This window comes from Schistocerca gregaria, chromosome 3, assembly GCF_023897955.1.
Source record: "Schistocerca gregaria isolate iqSchGreg1 chromosome 3, iqSchGreg1.2, whole genome shotgun sequence".
Lineage (NCBI taxonomy): Eukaryota > Metazoa > Arthropoda > Insecta > Orthoptera > Acrididae > Schistocerca > Schistocerca gregaria.
Window position 1 is genome coordinate 108,184,860 of NC_064922.1, and position 21,798 is coordinate 108,206,657.

Here is a 21,798-nt window from a genome sequence, read left to right on the forward strand (position 1 = left end):
GGTCCACTGCAGGAGATAAGAAACTATTTACTTCCTTGGAAAATCTTTTTCTTTTTGTAATTCTGCTTAATATAATTTAATTCTACACGTAGCAAAGTTTTTGGTTAGCACTTACGTCTATAGCTGTTGGTCTGCAATGGGTAATCGTTGGCCTTTAGTAGCTATTAAATGTTAAAATATTAAGAGATACAGTCAGTTATATTTTTAGATATAACGTGAGTGGAACTGGAATGTTTGCTACATATTGACCATAAAAAGACAGTCTCAGTCGTTTTTATTGACAAAAGTAACTAAAAGCGACTGAGATTCATTTGCGTTGTTCTGCTTTTAAGTCAACGATACTACAAAATCAACATTGACTGACGGCTAGTAATAAATATAATCTTTACACCGCTAGTTGCGCCTTCGTTAGAATTTCTGCTGGGAAGAAATGGTTTCTGTATCTTTTTCTTTCTTGAAGCCTGCGTCCTTTGCGTGAAGTGATGTCAATAATTGTGTGTCATTAAATGTAAGTAGTTTGTTACATATTGCGTAGACGTTTATGAGCATACATCCACGAAGTAACTTTGAAGTCCTTGTTAGTCTGCCGCCAGCGATGATGGGAATTAAAATGGCGGATTTTCAGTACCCAACAGGATAACGAGTAGATGATTTCCTTTCGACTCAGAGAAAATTAGGAGTTACTTCTGATGTGACAGTGAAGGTTAAATTTTAACGGTTAGATTGCAAAAATGGTATTGTTAGGAAAAAATTGGTCTTTTACAGGAAACATGTTTCTAAACATATAGGAAATTTGGTTAACACTGAATTCTATTTCCTTTTATAAAAGAAAACCTCAAACATGAATTGTTTCCTTTTTTAAAAGAAAACCTCAAACATGAAATGTTTATTTCGGCTTGTAGATTCAGACCACACAATTAATAAAAATGAAGACAATGTTCTTCTTCTCTCCATCATAGCTCTTCGGCACACGCATTCCATTAGATAACTATTGAGCATATTTTTTCACTGTCTTCTTGTTTTTTGGCGCAACTCTTGTAGTTGACAGGATCCCTTCGATAGTCCGCAGTCTCGGAACCCTTGTTCACGTTGTTTATTTTTCTCGCTGCAAATAAAACTAATATTTTTCAGCACAACGTAAGATCTGGGGCTACGCTAGAAAGCTTTCAACACAACCAGCCTCGTCTTGTAGACATTCAAAGAAATAAGGGTCCGAATGAAAGAAATTCGTATCCTCTGCAATACAGACGTCTTCTTGTTAAGTACCGCACACAATGTCAGTTAATGGTGTTTACATATCTTCTACAATATAGACCTCAATTGCTTTATACTTCGTCATTGGCAGAGCTTGGAACGGACTAGCCCAATGAAACACACATATCAGTGAGTAGTAATTTTATTATTATTATTATTATTATTTTAATATTCTTGCACTTGTTAAATTTAAATTACAATAATTTACTTTTGTACAATTATAAATGCTCTTTACTCATAACTGAACCAATGTTGTGACACAGTTTACATTATGGAGACGGCACAATTCAGGTGGGCGGCCAGAGTCATGCCCACCAGTCAAGCGAAATAAGGTTACTGCTTCTCTTCCTGGTTAATCAGGTGCTAGTGAATCAATCGTTCCTGAGGCTTTTGCAGAACTTTGCTTCACATGAAATTTCATTGGATCGTTTCTCCTTTCTTGGGTAGAAAATATCTGCTTTTCCATTGCGTTGTCCTTCTGTTGTAGGTATTTAATTACTTCTTGTACTTATTTCACTTCCATGAATTTTGGCTCTTGTGTGTTGAACACAGCCGACATTGCTGCTACGGAATCACAAAATATGACTGCTTTGTCGAATGTGTGTAAATACTTCTTTAGCTGACATTCTGCATTTCTGATGTTTGCAACTTTAGCTTCATAATTTGAGCAATGTGCTCCTAAAGTCTCACAGAAAGAGAAAACTTTGCTGTACATTCCTACCCTTTCCGTTAATGAACCGTCTTTCTAAATAAGAAACCGCCGATCATCAGAGAGTCCCATATTTTCTATCCCAATGTTGTAGTCCTAATTATTAATTTAACTGCTTCTCTTTTTTATTTATGCATTATTTCTCCTTTGTATTGTAGCTTGGGAAGCATATTTGGAGAGGGTGGAAAAGTAAATTTTTCATCATCAAATTTCGGTAGCTTATACTGTGAACTAATGTTTTCCACTTTTTGGATGAAGCTAGTCTGTGTTTCCAACTGTCGACTATATGTCGTTATATGAATCCATATATTTTAACCATTTGATTTCAGTGGGTAAACGCAACATTTTCTCTTACTGAAGTTGTATTAACCTTCTAAAACTTATTCAAGTTGTAGTCTAGTTAGGAATCTCATGGATATTAAAGGTGTTGATTTTACTACGTCAGTTATAATTCTTACTGTTTGATTCTAGACTATAAACGGTTAGCATATATGGTAGTATCAGTAACAAGTGCTTCGCTACTGTGTGTTAAAATTTGCCTTGTGTGTAGGTTTTATAGTTATTATTGAGCACCATCTCATTTTACTATCGCTAATGTTTCCAGTGCGCTGACTTGTTTTTTCCTTCAGATGGTTTGTATATGTGATTTTCATTTTTGGTTGATTAATTTCGGTAATGTTTCATTGCAGATTGACCAACATGCTGTTAGAGCTCAAACATGATGTTATCAGATCCAGAGGATTTCTAATCCTTCAGACCTGAAATCGCTAGTGTACGACTTCTAAAGCAACGCCATCGGTACAGTTTGATTTCTTTCTCTTCCTTTTCAAACACTTCAGGTATACGTTTACATTGATAATGTAATTCATTGAAGGCTTCTGCTATATTTTGATCTCTATATAATGTGTTGTTAGTATTACAAGCCTTTACTGATTCTAGTTTTTACATGTATATTTGTTTCCAAGTTTTCCAATGAATTTATGGAACTTGCCATTGTTTTCTGTAACATAAATAGTCAAGAAATTTGTTGAAAGTACCGGCTTTGGATTTTGCTACAGCCGTTCTCCATTCTACCACGGTGATTTTTTTTCTCCTGCTGGTTCAGCTTTCTTCCTATATAGCTTTCTCTCTGTTTTCAGTGTCGTTAGTGTGTCATTCCAGTAGGGAATTGTAACCAAATTGTCTTTGTTTGGGGATACCTCTTTCGGCCGTCCCACTGATGATATTAACACAGTTCTTTTATCAATTTCTCTGGTCAATTTGTAATGAAATCAGAATCGCATGAATTTAACTTCTCGCACTTCTTCTAGAAATTGATTGTATTTCTTCTTCTTGAAGTTCCAGCTGCTATATGGTTGTGCGCTTCTTCTAGTTTTTGCTTTATTTTATATATAAATGTTGAAAATTATCATATAGTGTCCCCTGCAAGAATCAGCTATTATTTTTGTTGTTATGTTAGAAGCAATAACAAATGATAGAAAGATAAATCCGGATTAATTGTATTACCGTTGTAATATGAGTAAGAGGCTATGTGAGCGGAGTAATATATATGTTATACCACATTCGAAAGAATCCAGTCCTAGAAATCCGATTTGTTCTTTGGAGGATTACATAGACCATTAATAAAGAAATACTGACTATATATTTATACATAATTTCTAATTTATTTCGTTTATTTATTCGTTTAACGACAACAGAATTATTTTTTTTAATTTATTGCGAACACCAAATCAAATTCCACTAGCTATCTGCCTTGACTTAGGGAGACAGTGCGTTTGGTAATTTGCAAACTCATACTACCCTATGTCATATTCAGTAACGGTAGCTTGGATTACTATAAACACATTATCTTTTTTTTCATCTAGGGTTTTCAAAAGTACTCATTTTTTAGCTGAAGACATTCCTTCAGCATTTCATCGTAAATATTCCAGGGCAAGCGCCTCGATTCTGTCATCGCAGCGCGTAGCCAACGGTATTTACCTGCGCTCATACGGTAGTTATTAGCATCGGTAATCATCGGCGACTTCCGCTAGCGTTCGCGAAGCGTATTCGTACTCATACGAACACACTACAGGCGCGTGCTGGCCACGCGAATACACCATGCACTTTCAAAGTTCTTAAGCCTGACACTTTAGCGATATGAACGCGCGCTGTCAGTCCTTGCCGGGATGGTTCCTTCGATAGGACATGGACGCTTTCCTTCTCCATCCTTTCCTAATCCGAGGTTGTGCTCCGTCTCTAATGACCTCGTTGTCGACTGGACGTTAAACTCTAATCTCCTCCTGCAACTCCTGTGTCTTCTTTCGAACATATCCGAGCGGAAACTGCAGCTGTGATACATGTTATGTTAATTAAAGATGTGGAGGGGAGAGAAAGGAAAGGAATCGGACTACTGATTCAGCTGCATGGGGATTTCACGCGGTATCAGCGGCGACGAATGCAAATGTCTGCCGGGACGCGACTCGAACCCAGGATCTCCTGCCTACTAGGCAGTTGCTTCACCCTTTGCACGATTGTGAACAATTCCGTCTGACTTCCTGTGGCAATCTCGATGTAACGATTATGCGTGGGTCGGTTGCGAGGCGTGGCATTGTAATAAATACTGTGTCTGGGTGGCTCAGTGGCTAACGTGAGCAGTAGTTACTAGGTTCGAGTCCTGGTGCGGTACACATTTTCTCCCATCGCTCCTGAATCCACTTAAAGTCCCAATGCAGCTGAATCAGTTGTCCTTTCCCTTTCCTTTCTCCCCGTCCATACCTTCAATTAACATAATTCCATTTGCATTGCAATGTGGCATTTTTCGCCCGGCTCGACTCTCTTGAGCTCGGCAGAATAGTGGTGGCAGTGCTGTTTACTATTTGCTGTTTGTTCCTGGTATGACAGACACTCACACGTGCAAAAAAATTTTTTACATTCAAAAACGACCCTTCTTCCTACGAAGTCTTAAGGGCCACACTCTGCCACCTCTTCAGAAGAAGTCTTAACATTTTGGTGGATTCTAACGACCAGCTGTTTTTTACCACTGAACATTGCGTGCAGGCCAATAGTTAAAAAAAATGCAGAAAATAGTAGTCCAACAGCGATGCTCTTTCTACATACACAATCCCTCCAAAATGAAGCCTCTTGATTCTTAGGTGGCAGAGGACATACACCAATAGCCGCTACCCCACGCTCTGACAGCGTCATACCTGCGAAGTCAACAGCTGAACCTACGCAATGATCTCTCACCGGAGACCCACTTCTTCGCCGTATTCACTGTCTGGCCTATCCCAGATCCAACACGCCGCGCCTTCACACACACACACACACACACACACACACACACACACAAACAAACAAGTGAGTCTAGCAACACGTAAATGTGGAAGGAAATGAGGTTATTAAAGCTCGGATTTTCACTGTGTTTCTATATTTTGGAATAAAGACATTTCCTATGGAATTCGGTACGATATGAAGGGCTTATTTCAGTAGTGGTACAAGTCAATTTTTGTTCATTCTGGGATACAGAATCCTAAAGTTAAATGAGCGCTGAAAAATCTGCAGTTGAGATACCAGAAATATTGAAGCACATGGCTTCTTGCTAGTTATGAACCTATCTTTATTTTGTTTGGACCATTAATTTCAGAAGCATTGTAGACAGAAAAGTGGAGGTAATGGACTTGAACCACTATTGAAATAAGCCCTTCATATCGCCGTATAATTTCAATAAAAAATGTTATTTTCAGTGAAACTGGCGTGGAAATTTACCTGCCTTGCTTCAATTTGATCATGAGTTCTTCCCATTATCCTGCATACACAGTGTTTCCGCAAGGGCGTGCAAAAACGTAACAGGATATGAAAGATGCTCCACTGATCAACGTGGGATCGGAGAAGCCAGCTTAAGGAGATAATAGGAATAAAATCAAATTACTGTGTACTTTCTTATTTACATTTGTTAACTGCAAATTCTATCATTGACACTATGAATGTACCATTTGTAGTCTATCTTACGTAATGTGCTGAAACTGATGGCCATCAATCTCAGCGCAATCATGACATCGGCAAATGAGATTCTGACGCACCGTGACAAATATCCATGGTGTGTTTCGAATCATAAAGCAGGCAGCTACAATTCTGGAGAGTAATTCCATCTACGTGTACACTGTGGTCTCATACACAAGTGACTAGATATCCCCATAGGAAGTAATCAGAAGGATTCAGGTCAGGTGACCTCCAAGACTATGGAATAGGACCTCCCCATCCAATCCAGCGATCAGGAAACACTTTACAGTATCTGTACTGCTCCATCGTGTTGTACTGTACGTCTCTGAATAGCACCGAGTAATGAATGGGTGCGTCGTTGATTCATAGCACGTTCTGTAACGGGACAGTGCAAATACGATACAACAAAACCTGCTTCATGACTTTCTGGTAATCAAGGTCGTCATCCTTATTTCCTTGCAGGAAATAAAGAGTGTACCTGCAAATAAACAGCGAAGTACGTGTAAAGTTGTAGGCCGGCTATTGTAACTTATTTGGAAAACAGGAGTGCTAGATAAAACGTTAGACAAGTTTACTTCCGTATCTCCTTAAGCTGGTATCTCCGACCTCAGGTTCCCTACCTCAAATTGTTCAGTGGAGCATTCTCTTGTCCTATTACACTTTTGTATGTACAATAAGTAAAGTTCTCATTTGGTATATTTCCTGGTGTTATAATTTGTTGTTGTGTTGTTGTTCTGGTCTTCAGTCCTGAGACTGGTTTGATGCTGCTCTCCATGCTACTCTATCCTGTGAAAGCTTCTTCAACTCCCAGTACCTACTGCAACCTACATCCTTCTGAATCTGCTTAGTGTATTCATCTCTTGGTCTCCCTCTACGATTTTTACCCTCCACGCTGCCCTCCAATACGAAATTGGTGATCCCGTGATGCCTCAGAACATGTCCTACCAAGCGATCCCTTCTTCTGGTCAAGTTGTGCCACAAACTTCTCTTCTCCCCAATCCGATTCAATACTTCCTCATTAGTTACGTGATCCACCCATCTAATCTTCAGCATTCTTCTATAGCACCACATTTCAAAAGCTTCTATTCTCTTCTTGTCCAAACTATTTATCGTCCATGATTCACTTCCATACATGGCTACACTCCATGCAAATACTTTCAGAAATGACTTCCTGACACTTAAATCTATACTCGATGTTAACAAATTTCTCTTCTTCAGAAACGCTTTTCTTCCCATTGCCTCTCTACATTTTATAGCCTTTCTACTTCGACTATCATCAGTTATTTTGCTCCCCAAATAGCAAAACTCCCTTACTACTTTAAGTGTCTCGCTTCCTAATCTAATTTCTTCAGCATCGCTCGACTTAATTCGACTACATTCCATTATCCTCGTTTTGCTTTTGTTGATGTTAATCTTATATCCTCCTTTCAAGACACTATCCATTCCATTCAACTGCTCTTCCAAGTCCTTTGCTGTCTCTGACAGAATTACGATGTCATCGGCGAACCTCAAAGTTTTTATTTCTTCTCCATGGACTTTAATACCTACTCCAATTTTTTTTTGTTTCCTTCACTGCTTGCTCAATATACAGATTGAATAACATCGGGGAGAGACTACAGCCCTGTCTCACTCCCTTCCCAACCACTGCTTCCCTTTCATGTCCCTCGACTCTTATAACTGCCATCTGGTTTCTATCCAAATTGTAAATAGCCTTTCGCTCCCTGTATTTTACCCCTGCCACCTTCAGAATTTGAAAAAGAGTATTCCAGTCAACATTGTCAAAAGCTTTCTCTAAGTCTACAAATGCTAGAAACGTAGGTTTGCCCTTCCTTAATCTAGCTTGTAAGATAATTTATAATAGGAAATATTGTGTCTATATCAAGTAAGATAGATAGCTTAAAGGTTTTTTCGGTGTAAGGGGGGGGGGGGGGGGATTTACAAGCAACAGGTACATCACATCGGCTCATCTGCATTATTTACTTGTTTCTTCCTGAAGAAGGAATTTTGGAACCGTTAATGCTGACATTTCTGTATATAGTTTTACTAAGACAACACACTATAATTTACTTGATTTCGGAGGTCTGTTATTGAGTACTGGGTGATCAAAAAGTCAGTATAAATTTGAAAACTGAATATATCACTGAATAATGTAGATAGAGAGCTACAAATTGACACACATGCTTGGAATGACATGGGGTTTTATTAGAACCAAAAAAAAAATACAAAAGTTCAAAAAATGTCCGACAGATGGCGCTTCATCTGAACAGAATAATTAGCACAACAAAGTAAGACAAAGGAAAGATGATGTTCTTTACAGGAAATACTCAATATGTCCACCATCATTCCTCAACAATAGCTATAGTCAAGGAATAATGTTGTGAACAGCACTGCAAAGCATGTCCGGAGTTATGGTGAGACATTGGCGTCGGATGTTGTCTTTCAGCATCCGTAAAGATATCGGTCGACCACGATACATTTGCGACTTCAGGTAACCCCAAAGCCAATAATCGCACGGAGTGAGGTCTGGGCATCTAGGAGGCCATGCATGACGAAACTGGCGGCTGAGCACACGATCATCACCAAACGACACGCACAAGAGATCTTTCATGCTTCTAGCAATATGGGGTGGTTCTAATAAACCCCTATGTCATTCCAAGCATGTGTGTCAATTTTTACCTCTCTATCTATATTATTCCGTGTTTTATTAAGTTTTCAAATTTATACTGACTTTTTGATCACCTAGTATAATGTCGTTTTAAACACACTGAATTTTTTGATTCTAGAACTGGAGCCGAAGAGAATTTCCTTGGTTTAGGCAGTCTGTTATTATGTAGTATGTCGTTTTAAACACATTGAATTGTTTGATTCTAGAACTGGAGCCGAGAGGAAGGGTGTCCAATGTCCCCCCTGATAAGTGCTGTCACTAGAGAAGATATGGCGTGGTTTTTACTGAGTGGACGAAGTTTCGGTGATCGTGACCAGTCGGAGAGATGGGGTGAGGGTTGTGATGACACGGACTGGCACGCCCACGAGGAACACTCCCGCGGTAAGTGCATCAGCCTACTACAGAAATAAATTACCACAGATAGAATTTCTGAGTACTGTCGCTAAAGTTCGAAACAGCGTTTATCACGGCTACCAGTCTTTCTCGATTTCATGGAGCAAGTACCGTGTGTTACTCAACCGTTTTTGTCAAAAGTGCCACATACCATAATCACATTGCTTTAAAGGAATAAAAGCAGTCAATTTAAATTAAATCCCTACTGACTGCCATATCTAACTGCTAAATCTCCATATTAATGTCTTATCCTGGAGGATTCTTGAAATGTTTAGTTGGGAATTCTGTTGACTATATGTTGAGCAGAGGCCAACAGAACAATGAAGAATAGCCCAGCGTCAGGTCAATAGGGTGAGCCACCTCACCGGTAGGACAATGGGAGGAGAAGCAAGGCAGGAGTCGGGACCAGTACATCGCATTCAGCCCAAGCTCTTCCGAAGAGGCGCCATTCTTTTTCCTGTCCTAAACGATGGACTGACATTGCGTACTGATTTTAATGTGAGGAGTCGACTGGCACCAAGGAGACAGGCTCTAACAATGACAGGAAGCGCAGTACAGCGGTATCCTGTGTCCCGTCGTAAGCCTCTATTCGGTGAACCGATAGGCCTAGAATGGCACATAATCGTTAGCTTGGCGCCATGTAAAATGCATTGTTGGTGACTCTGCTAAGAAACAGTAGAAGCGGCTACCATTGAATAATATAAATAAATTCTGTAGAGGGAGAAACGAACACCCTTGCGTGTACGTGGATAAGACATGGTTGGCTGAAACACGCAATGGGACGGACGATGGCAATCTGAAGTTCCCCGTTTCTGAGCTCCAGCACTTACAACCTCGAAGATTGATTGTTGTTGTTGCGGTCTTCAGTCCTGAGATTGGTTTGATGCTGCTCTCCATGCTACTCTATCCTGTGCCAGCTTCTTCATCTCCCAGTACCTACTGCAGCCTACATCCTTCTGAATCTGCTTAGTGTATTCATCTATTGGTCTCCCTCTACGATTTTTACCCTCCACGCTGCCCTCCAATACTAAATTTGCGAACCCTTGATGCCTCCGAACATATCCTGCCAACCGGTCCCTTCTTCTTGTCACAAACACCTCTTCTCCCCATTTCTATTCAATACCTTCTCATTAGTTATGTGATCTACCCATATAATCTTCAGCATTCTTTTATAGCACCACATTTCGAAAACTTCTATTCTATGTCATCGGCGAACCTCAAAGTTTTTATTTTTTCTCCATGGATTTTAATACCTACTTCGAATTTTTCTTTTGTTTCCTTTACTCCTTCCTCAATATACCGATTCAATAACATTGGGGAGAGGCTACAACCCTGTCCCACTCCCTTTCCAACCGCTGCTTCCCTCTCATGCCCCTCGACTCTTATCTGGTTTCTGTACAAATTGTAAATATCCTTTCGCTCCCTGTATTTTACTCCTGCCACCTTAACAATTCGAAAGATAGTATTCCAGTCAACAGTATCAAAAGCTTTCTCTAAGTCTAGAGAAACGTAGGTTTGCCTTTCCATAATCAATTTTCTAAGACTGGTTAATAATTAATTATGTTGAAACTGAGTATGGAAAGGAGATTGTTGCAGTGTTAGACGAACCTGATTGGTCTGCACTAGGAAGAATCAGAGTCATTCATTCAAAGAATCATGAACAAGGTTTACACACAGAAAGATAGAACTAAGTTTCTCTTTCACCCTGGGAGCCCTCTGGACTACTTAACTTCCATCCGAGAGTCGCAAAGGAATAGTTCAGCCGAGAGAGCGACATCGACTGAAAGCTCTTAGGGAGAACAGGAGACCAGCTTTTGGTGCATACCAGATGACTTAGAATTTTCAGTCGCCATAGGTGTCACTCGTGGATACTAGTGGATACGTAAGTGTGGTGAGCAACTGCAGCATTCGCAAGCCGAGTTATAGGGTGTACACAAAGATTTCAGAATGACGTTAGGCTTCCCACAATCTTAGCACTCAAAAGCCAACAAGTACTTAGTCAAGTTAGTGGGTTCGTGTACGTATCTTTCTGTAGTTCTTTTTATCCCCTCTGATTAACATTCAACAATCACTGTGTGACTTCTGCGAATTTAGTTGTTTCCCCAAATGTTTCGCTGACCGTAATGTATTCAGCTGAACCTCATTCCCAACGAGGTGTTGATATTTTAATCCCATTGCAACCCGTAGTAGAAGTTAACAAATGCATCAGTTTGCTGTCTTTGTAGACTTACGTTTAAGTCTGCAACAAACCGTAATAAACAAAGTTTTATAGCGACTACTCTTTCAATCAGTAGTTTGATGAACCCTTCATTTTCAGCATCTTGTGAGTTGCGGCACTCATCTTTCACATATGCTGGTGCCGCTCCTGTCTGATAAAGGCAATTCATTAACTTGTTCTTTGTGTGACACTTGGAATTAAATTCACATGGCCCTTTGGGGAGTGACCCACTTGTAGGAAAGTTCACCCAGAACAGATCTTTCTGACATCCAAAGGTGTGTGTCGATGGCTCAGCCGTAACTCCGCACATACACATATTCAGCTGCAGGTTAACAGTAACGAGATCTAAGGGTTACACACTGAAGAAGCATTGAATTCAAAGGAAATTCTTATTGTGGTAAGATATAGGCACAGATGCACCGTAGTATACTGCTGTGTACTAACAATAATGTCACGCAAAGACGTCTGGACGTGCTATAGATGTAAGATTATATCCACGTACAAGATACATGATTCTTCCCCGTTATGATTCCTGCGTTTTATATACAGATTACTAACAATAACGCTTCTAACAAGGGAAGCATACACCTAAAGGGTCGCCATCCTTCGCAGTGTTGTAGTACTTACTTAGGTACAACAAACACTGTTCATGATAAATATTTTCAGGGTGTCACGTCCTATAATTCTCAAATATTGAAGAAGAGACATTTTAACACCAAAGGTGCTGTTTGTATAAAACTGTTCAAGTACGATGAGCTTTTCAAGCGTTTTCCGGCAGTCAGGTTCAAAGTTTTGCAAGCCTGGTTGAATATCCAACAGCTGAGAGCGCCAGCCCACGAGAGAAGCGTTATCGTACCAGCTAAGACTGCACACTCAGACTCTGCCAGTACAGCTTTAGAGACTAGACATTTTATTCTAGTCTTTCGCCGTACGCTTGCATCACAAAAATTAATCAAATTAGTTTATAAAGGAGCAATTTTTGACTGGCTGATCTAACGTCTGAGCCTGACTGTAAGGTTTTGCACAGGTTCAAGAAAACGTGGAACCTAGATTTTTCGAAACCGCCTGAGAAGTGCATCTCCATTTTATATCCAGGTTTTGTACTAGAATCGCGCAACGGATGAGCAAACTCGATGATCTGGTGTGTTCTTCCCTTTTACGGCAAACACTACGAACTTTGGGCTCACTACGTATTGCAACAACCATTTGCGATACTTATGACCGGAGTTGTTTCGTGCTTTGCTGGATAAACGCCTCTTCTAGTCTTTTTCATGTTTCGAAAACTGATTTTCATTTTGATGAGGCCATATCTGCGTCTTTCTTTCCAGCTTTTTCCGTGATTGATTTTTCTGGTTCTTCTGTCTCGCTTAGAAATTCGTAACGGAAATGTTTCCATTGCACCACTTTAAACTCCATATTTTACTGACGCTAAACAGTTTGGTACCAAACACAGATTCTTAGCATTTACCTTAAAAAACAATGTAATCTTTCATTTAGTATATGAAAGGCCTCATTCTACCCTTTATTTCACATCATTTTCATCTAGTCGATGTCGTGCGGTGCTACAAATACAAGGTCTGAGGAATTGCTCCTGTGTCTTCATTATTGATTAAATACGTTAGCAAGCGAGGAGATGGGACTGGAAAGGCGTTAGGACACAAAAACATTGCGCTTCATCCAGAAAACAAATTTATTTATAAAAAAATTTCCAAACCGTTATTATGCATTTTTTTAACACTTGAAATCTTAAAGACTCAAATTAATGCAAGAAAATAATAAATGAACTTGAATTAAATTTTTAAGCTTTTTTCAGTTGACACCTGAAATCGTGTCATTGCGTAGAGCTTGTGTCTCACATAATTTCGCTAAAGCATAGTATGAATTCAGGTAGGCTACTTCCACCAGAACACACAGCAAAATGTTTCATTTACCCTTCTTCCAAAGCATAACTAAACATTTCATTAGCACATCAATTAAAACATGTAAGCATAGCAGATCAGAACAAACTATGAGCACCTATTGTAAAAAAAGAAAATATAACCTACGCATAAATCAAGTCTCTTTGTACAGGATGGTTGAGGGACTTCAGCTGTTCAGTATAATACATCACATCAAAAACACCTTCAGCCGTCTAAATTTTATATTTTATTGTATTTATATGATCAGTTCGGCGTTTCTCTACGCAATCTTCAGGTCCCTTGACCGACGTGTAGGAAGAAGCCAATCTCATGCACAGTTGAAAGAGGAGCCAGCATTCAGTAAGTGATATCCTAGACTACTTTTTTTTAACAACGCGAAATGCAAATCTTTTATTTGAACTCTTTAAGTAGAATACAAATAACTGAGGCTTGTCATATAAAATAATGTATAAATATAATTTAAACAACAACGTCTAAATGGCTTCCACTACAACATCAGGTAATAATATTGAACTTACATTCATCCCGAGTATAAAATAAATTACGTAGTACCAACACAAATTATGTTCATAAAATACCAACAGGCCCAGGTTCTATAAACAATTTCAGCAATACCTTTTAACCAAGTTGGACATAAACTCTTTAAATAATATCGGGGTTAAATCAAACCTAAACAAGTAGTGTAAAGAATTCTACAGCACAGCGATAGCTCAAAGTAACTGTTCATTTGATCTACAGTAGGGTTGTCCAACCGGCGGCTCGCGGCTCGCCTGCAGCCCAAAGTAAGTGTCAATGTAGCCCAAAAAGTGAGCATCTATCACACGATCGTTAAAGAAAATTCCACAAAATTTTATTTATGTAAGGTAAGATAAATTGCATGTGTTAAACAGAAACTCCCACCAAATGGTTCTGTTCTCTCATTGGTCCACCCCCTTGTCTCTCTTCTAACGCCCCCCCTCCCTACCCCTCCCACCCTCCGAGCGGATAATTATTAGTCTTAAGTATGTTATGTACGGCCCAAAAATACTCTTCTCCTTCCAATGTAGCCCAGGTAAGCTAAAAAGTTGTGTGGCCCTGGCAGGCAAACAAATACAGCAAGCTCCGATGACTGTTACTTAGTAATCCGTAGGCACTTAATAGCAGACCAAATACCAAAGCTTTCTTGCACCAGGACGGAGCAACTGGTAACCTCGCTGCTTACGGCCGATAATTAAATCCCTTTATCCAGTTTACTTCCCGCTTTAGTCATTTCTGATGATTAACTATTATTTACAATCATCTTTCCTCTCTTCATACGTAGAATTTCCTTACACAATTCATCTAGGTGTATCTCCGGCATGTGTCTAGGGAGATACGCTGTGGGGTTTGACTCTAATGTAGACACGTTGAAAATATTAAACAGTGTGTCTAGGCATCGTATCTGCCTTTTTGAGGTCAGTAGATCGAAATAATTGACAGAACAAGCAGCATTTGCGTAAGGTTGCACTCTAATGAGACAACAACTTTGTCGATTTGACTTCAGTTCTTTCTATAATTGGTCAGAATTCTGAATGTTCAGAAATTATCTGTACACAATGGATCTCACTTTGTAAAATTGCGCGCGCACACACACACACACACACACACAAACAGGCGCACGAGAATGCGCACGCACGCGCGCTGTGTAGACCAAATGAACATTTATTCTGAGCTATCACTGTGCCGTAGAATTCTTTATACTACGTGTTTAGGTATGAGTTAACGCCAATGTGTTTAAAAATGGCTTTAAAACTTCACCCTGGCTTCTCGTTTGCCTAGATGGCACAAATACACTGACAACATTGACGTGCAGACGTACTACCACGACGGCACGGATGGCATGTTCTGTGTCTACGCTCCTGGCGGCGAGCGACACTCGCCTAGTGCCGTACGCTAGGGGTTGCGGACAAGTGTTGGTATTCGGAATATGCTTGTTATGACCCATTCAACCAAACCTCTTATTTTCGACATTCATTTCATACACACCTTGTGTAAAACGCGTCGGGGGGACACGGATAACTGTTCAGTCATTGTCGTTCAAATGTTTCAAATGGCTCTCAGCACTATGGGACTTACCATCTGCGGTCATCAGTCCCCTAGAACCTAGAACTACTTAAATCTAACTAACCTAAGGACATCACACACATCCATGCCCGACGCTGGATTCGAACCTGCGACCGTAGCGGTCGTGTGGTTCCGGACTGAAGCGCCTAGAACCGCTCGGCAACACCGGCCGTCTCATTGTCGTAGGGTGAAAACAGAACGATTTATCTGACGTCCAGTAGGGCATGATCATTGGCCTTCGGACCAAGGGTGCAAGTACACTATGTGATCAAAAGTATGCGGACAACCCCCAAAAGATACATTTTTCATATTACGTGCATTGTGCTCCCACCTAATGCCAGGCACGCCCTATCAGCGACCTCAGTAGTCATTATACATTATGAGAGAGCGGAATTGGGCGCTCCGCGGAACTCTCGGAATTCGAACGGGGTCAGGTGATTGGGTGTCACTTGTGTTATACGTCTGTACGCGAAATTTACACACTCCTAAACATCCCTAGGTCCACTGTTTGCGATGTGATAGTGAAGTGGAAACGTGAAGAGACACGTACATCACAAAACCGCACAGGCCAACCTCGTCTCTTGACTGACAGAGATCGCCGACAGTTGCAGAGAGTCGTAATGTGTAATAGCCAGACATCTATCCCGACCATCATACAGGAATTATAACGTGCATCAGCATCTCCTGCAAGTACTATGACAGTTAGGCGGGGGTGAGAAAACTTGGATTTCATGGTCGAGCGGCTGATCATAAGCCACACGTCACGCCGGTAAATGCCAAATGATCCTCGCTTCGTGTAAGGAGCGTTTACAATGAACGATTGAACAGTGGAAAAACGTAGTGTATAGTGACGAATCAAGGTACACAATGTGGCGATCCGAGCCAGGGCGTTGGTATGACGAATGTCCGGTGAACGTCATCTGCCAGTGTGTGAAATGCCAACAGTAAAATTCGGAGGCGCTGGTGTTATGGTATGGTGGTGTTTTTCATGGAGGGGGCTTGCACCCCTTGTTGTTTTGTGTGGCACTATGACACCACAGGCCTACATTGATGTTGTAAGCACCTTCTTGTTTCCCACTGCTGAAGAGCAAGTCGGGCATAGCGATTGTATGTTTCAACACGATCTAGCACCTGTTGTAAGGTGTCAGGCAAATCCCACACCTTCCATGAAAACTCTGACATGATAAGCAAATCCAGTAGTATGTAACATAGCTCGGAATAAATCGTGACATTAAATTAACCAAAGTAATACGAGTAACGAGTGAGCAAATGGAATACCACAGACTAATACAAGAATGCCTAAATGCATGTCGTACCTTCCCACCGTGAGGCAGACCCAGTTCCGAGGGGAGAAACGAAGACAGAAGCCGAGAGCAGAACCGTGTTAAGCTAGAAGGCCCTACGATAAGGGACGGACTGGACACCCACGTCGCCAGCCTTCCTGTAAGACTACCACCCGCACATTTTAGCGTGAGACTTTTTCGCGTCCCTGTTACGTCAAGGACCACCCCTCAGCCCATGTTAAAAGATAGAGCCTTCCAGAAGAACAGTATAGATCTTACGATAACGCTAAAAGGACCACACCAGCTGCAGGTTTTAGCGTGAGACTTTTTAGCGTCGCTGTTACGTTGCAAACTTTAAAAACATTGCCCCACCACGAAAAGTATAACGTTTCTTATTGGATAGACAGAATTTTTGTAGGCGGAGCTTAAGGTTAACATTGAGACCCTGATTGGTCAGATGAAAACACAGCGAGATAGTTTTTTTTTAAACCAACTTCGGTAAATTGTAGTAAGGAGAAGTTAGGAGAGAGTTGCTTCCGAGATGGTGAGGTGAGCGGAGCTGTGCTGCCCGCCGCTGCCCTGACGCTACCTAAACACCGACAAGGTAATGAACGCACGCGATGCCGCATTTTTGAGCGCATAAGGCTTCACTCAGAACTGCAGAAGTCTCATCTGTTACACCCCCTTTTTGCGTAATGCTAGTGTCGATCGTTAATTAAAACTCATGGTGTTCACATTTGCCACTTGAAGAACAGATCTGAAACGCGATGATGTTTCTTTTATATAGTTATTGAGAAGCCACATCAGCCACTGTAATTTACGACAAGTTAGATAATTAATTAAAGATAATTGAGGGTCACTGTAGACCATTTTGATAGTTTTCTCTTTTGTGAAAATTAAATTAAACCTAGATTATAGATGTGATATTGCATAGGCCATCCTTCGATCGATTGTAGAACTTGGAAACCCATTCAGGGAATATTCGTTCACATTTTTGTTGAACGCAGTTGGTTTTTACCGTCCTGTATTAAAACATTTCCTTTTATCAATAGTGCAATTTATAAACGATGTTTTGTGAATAGAATAAAATTTCCAATGGTAAACTTAACTGCTGTTTCGACGTTATTTTACCAGCTAACTAAAAATAGGAAAACCTTGAACCCTTTCCACTAAATTTAGTTAGTATTAAGATTCTTTTACAGGGAGTGCAATGGAGCTGACGCTGAGGTCATTATGTATTTGGTTATATCATCGCTAGTCTCACTGAACTCTTCTGAATTCTACATGTCATGTGTGGTCTGGCGTCTCCTTACCAGCAGCAGGTCCCAGGTTCAACCTAGTTAATTCCCCAAGAAACACGCTCGGAGTGTGGTTGCGCGAAAGTGGTAGGGAGACACGATATAGAACAAACAGACACCACCATGAATGTTTAAACTGTTGATAATGCACCGCATGTGGCGGAGTGGTCCCTGTAATGGACTGGCCTGAATCCTAAAGAACACCTTTGGGATGTTTTGGAACGCCGACTTCGTGACCGGCTTCACCGACCGAGATCGATACGTCTCCTCAGTGCAGCACTCCGTGAAGAATGGACTGCCATTCTCAACGAAATCTTCCACCACGTGATTGAACGAACGCCTGCGAGAGTGGAAGCTGTTATCAAGACTAAGGATGGGGCAACACCTTATGGAATTCCAGCATTACCGATGGAGGGCGCCACGAACTTTAAGTCCTTCTGAGCCAGGTTTTCTGATACTTATGATCATATAGGTTCACGTAGTGTACTTCCGAAACTGCTAATTTTGTAAACCGTACGCGCGTGATCGTGGTTAAAATCTGGTTAAACTATACCATGAACAGCAAAATGCGGTATTCAAAACCGGCGCCGAAGCAAGTATAGTGCATCACGGGCCATAGATGACAGCGGTGAACGCCAGCTTCGGAGAAGTGTAGGGACGAATAGGTGTGCAAATGATGAGCGAGTGACCACCCAGATGAACCAGGGAGCTGCCTACAGTGTCTCCTCAAAAACAATTCACGGGACTTTGGTGCCTATGGGCCTCTGCAACAGATGTCTACTTGATGCACCCTTGCAGACTGCTGTTCATCCACTACGAAGACTAGAATTTGCACGGCAGTGCCACAGCTGGACATCCACTGCATGGCGACGGGTGGCCTTCTCAGATAAAACACGTTTTATGCTTCATCGGACAGATGGCCGTTAGCGTGTACGGCGTGAAACTTCTGAAGGCAAATATACTATTCGGAACATTATGGTCAGGGGAATGTTTTCGTGACATTTCCTGCCTGATGTCGCCATTCTGGAAGGCGCAATGGATTAACACAATCGTGCATCTATCCTACGGTTCCAAGCGGATCTCTGGATGCAGTTCGTTTTACTCGGCTGAATGGCATCTGCTAGCAGACAATGCAACGAGTCGCACAGCTTCCAGTGTGCACGCGTAGTTCGAAGAGCACCAGGGTGAGTTTACCGTACTCCCCTGGGCATCAAACTCTTTGGTTTTAAATTCGCTCCAGAATCTGTGGGACCACATCGATTGGGCTGTACGTGCCATGGAGCTTCAGCTGGCCACAGTACCTGAGTCTACATGACTCCACATCCCTGTCGCTGTCTTCTGGCGCCCCACTAAGTTTCTATCTGCACGTCTTGCAGTATTCAGCACTGCAAAATTTGGTTATTCAGGCTTTCGATACGTGGCCACAGTAACGCAAGTGGACAGAATAGATTGTAGATACACATCGCAATTGCAATAATGTACTTCTACTGAGTTCTGTCTCCGATTTTTTTTTCTATGCACTGTCTTGCGTTACTCTCAGGTGCGACAGTACGATTACATAATTACATATAGATAATCTTTGCTAAATTGATGGTGTTATTTCTCAGTAAAACTGGCAACGAGTTGTGTGAGTAACCTGCATACCGAACTACACTGTGTACATCTACATCTACACTTATACCCCGCAAGCCATCCATCGGTGTGTGGCGGAGGGCACTTTATCTGCTACTGTCATCACCTCTCTTTCCTGTTCCAGTCGCGTATGGTTCGTATGAAAAACAAAAATACCGGAAAGCCTCAGTGCGCGCTCAAACCTCTCTCATTTTACATTCGTGATCGGCTCGGGAAGTGCAAGTAGTTGGAAGCAATATATTCGATACCTCATCCAGACACGCACCCTCTCGAAACCTGGACGGCAAGCTACGCCGCGATGCAGAGCGCCTCTCTTGCAGAGTCTGCCACTTGAGTTAGCTAAACATCTCCGTAACGCTATCACGCTTACCAAATAACCCTGTGACGAAACGCGCCGCTCTTCTTTCGATCTTCTCTATCTCCTCCGTCAACCCGACCTGGTACGGATCCCACATTGATGAGCAATACTCAAGTATAAGTCGAACGAGTGTTTTGTAAGCCACCTCCTTTGTTGATGGACTACATTTTCTAAGGACTCTCCCAATGAATTTCAACTTGATACCCGCCTTACCAACAATTAATTTTATATGATCATTCCACTTCAAATCGTTCCGCACGCATACTCCCAGATATTTTACAGAGGTAACTGCTACCAATGGTTGTTCCGCTATCATATAATCATACAATAAAGGATCCTTCTTTCTACGTATTCGCAATACATTACAGTTGTCTATGTTAAGGGTCAGTTGCCGCTCCCTGCACCAAGTGTCTATCCGATGCAGATCTTCCTGCATTTCGCTGCAAATTTTCCAATGCTGCAACTTCTATGTATACTACAGCATCATCCGCGAAACCCGCATGGAACTTCCGACACTATTTACTAGGTCATGTATATATATTGTGATAAGCAATGGTCTCATAACACTCCCCTGTGGCACGCCAGAAGTTACTTCAAGGTATGTAGACGTCTCTCCATTGAGAACAACATGCTGTGTTCTGTTTGCTAAAATCTCCTCAATCCAGCCACACAGCTGGTCTGATATTCCGTAGGCTCTTACTTTGTTTATCAGGCCACAGTGCGGTACTGTATCGAACGCCTTCCGGAAGTCAAGGAAAATGGCATCTATATGGGAGCCTGTAACTAATATTTCCTGGGTCTCATGAACAAAGAAAGTGCGTTGTAGCCACATATTGGGACACAGTTTTCAAAGCACTTCTCACTGTTACATGGGTAACTGTGGAGAGACGATATTGCTGAGATTTTTAAACCACGCGCACCTCTTCTTCCACAGATGTGGATCTCGGCGACCACCATACGCAGGAGGCACCAGACGGAATGGAGTATCCACCACCACATGTGCACGAGATGGCATATGAACAAGGTGCCACAGATAACGAAGGTTCGGTGATGCTGCAATGGGAGGAGGTGCCGACTTATCAAGACACGGACTTAGACGATGGCGAGGAGGAAGACGATTATTTGGAGGAGTACGAGCCTGCTACTGGTCTGGAAATCCTGCGCAACCTGATGGCTGCCTTCGGCTTCCCTACGCCCCACTACCGCCGCAAGAGATGGCCCCACAAGTGAGTCCTGTGGCAGGTAACCTGGAGCTAATTACCACCGAAAACTAGCGGTCATCCGATGCTTGCACTCATATATATCACTACCCGCTGGCTTGCGGATCGCTTTTAAGACTGACGAATTTTCTGTTTCTTTTCATTAGTAAATAGTGCTGTGCAAAGCAATTTTGCATCCCAGAGTCACAAACAGGACCGACAAACTGACTACTACTTTCAGATAAGCTTTCTTCAACTTATCTATCTTTCACTCACTTGTCATACACATTAGGCAAAGATGAATACAGTATCATAAATGAAAACTTAAACTACTTGCCATTAAGATTACTACACCACGAAGATGACGTGCTACAGACGCGAAATTTAACCGACAGGAAGAAGATGCTGTGATTTGCAAATTATTAGTTTTTCAGAGCATTCACACAAGGCTGGCGCCGGTGGCGACACCTACAATGTGCTGACATGAGTAAAAGTTTCCAACCATTTCCCAGAGGGATTGTGGAGGAGGAGAGGGAGGAGGAGAATGGGGGTTTCTCGGAAGGACAGATTATCCCAGATGGTCATAAATCAACCCCTAGAGGGTCATAAACCAGTTAGGAGAGCAATGGGTAAGTGGACGGGAGGGGGGAGGTGGTTTAATTGATCAATTTAATTAATTAGCAGATAAATTTGATATTAAAAATTCCCCAGAACTGGCTTTAATCCAGTACTCTAGGGAATGGCATAGAGGGCGTCACTCAAACCACACCTCCGCTTGAAGTTTTCATTCAATTACATTTCGCAGTC

General features: G+C 41.6%; 1 protein-coding gene across 2 annotated transcripts in view; it reads left to right on the forward strand.

Moving 5' to 3' along the window:
* The first annotated feature begins 417 nt into the window (after positions 1–417).
* LOC126355396 (uncharacterized) overlaps positions 418–21,798 on the forward strand; it is a 30,628-nt gene continuing 9,247 nt past the window's right edge. For both annotated transcript variants that reach the window (XM_050005693.1, XM_050005694.1), the window contains exons 1-2: positions 418–508; positions 20,727–21,018. In XM_050005693.1, the coding sequence (XP_049861650.1) occupies positions 20,771–21,018 (248 nt within the window). In that variant the 5' untranslated portion in view covers positions 418–508; positions 20,727–20,770. The remainder of the gene's footprint in view (positions 509–20,726; positions 21,019–21,798) is intronic.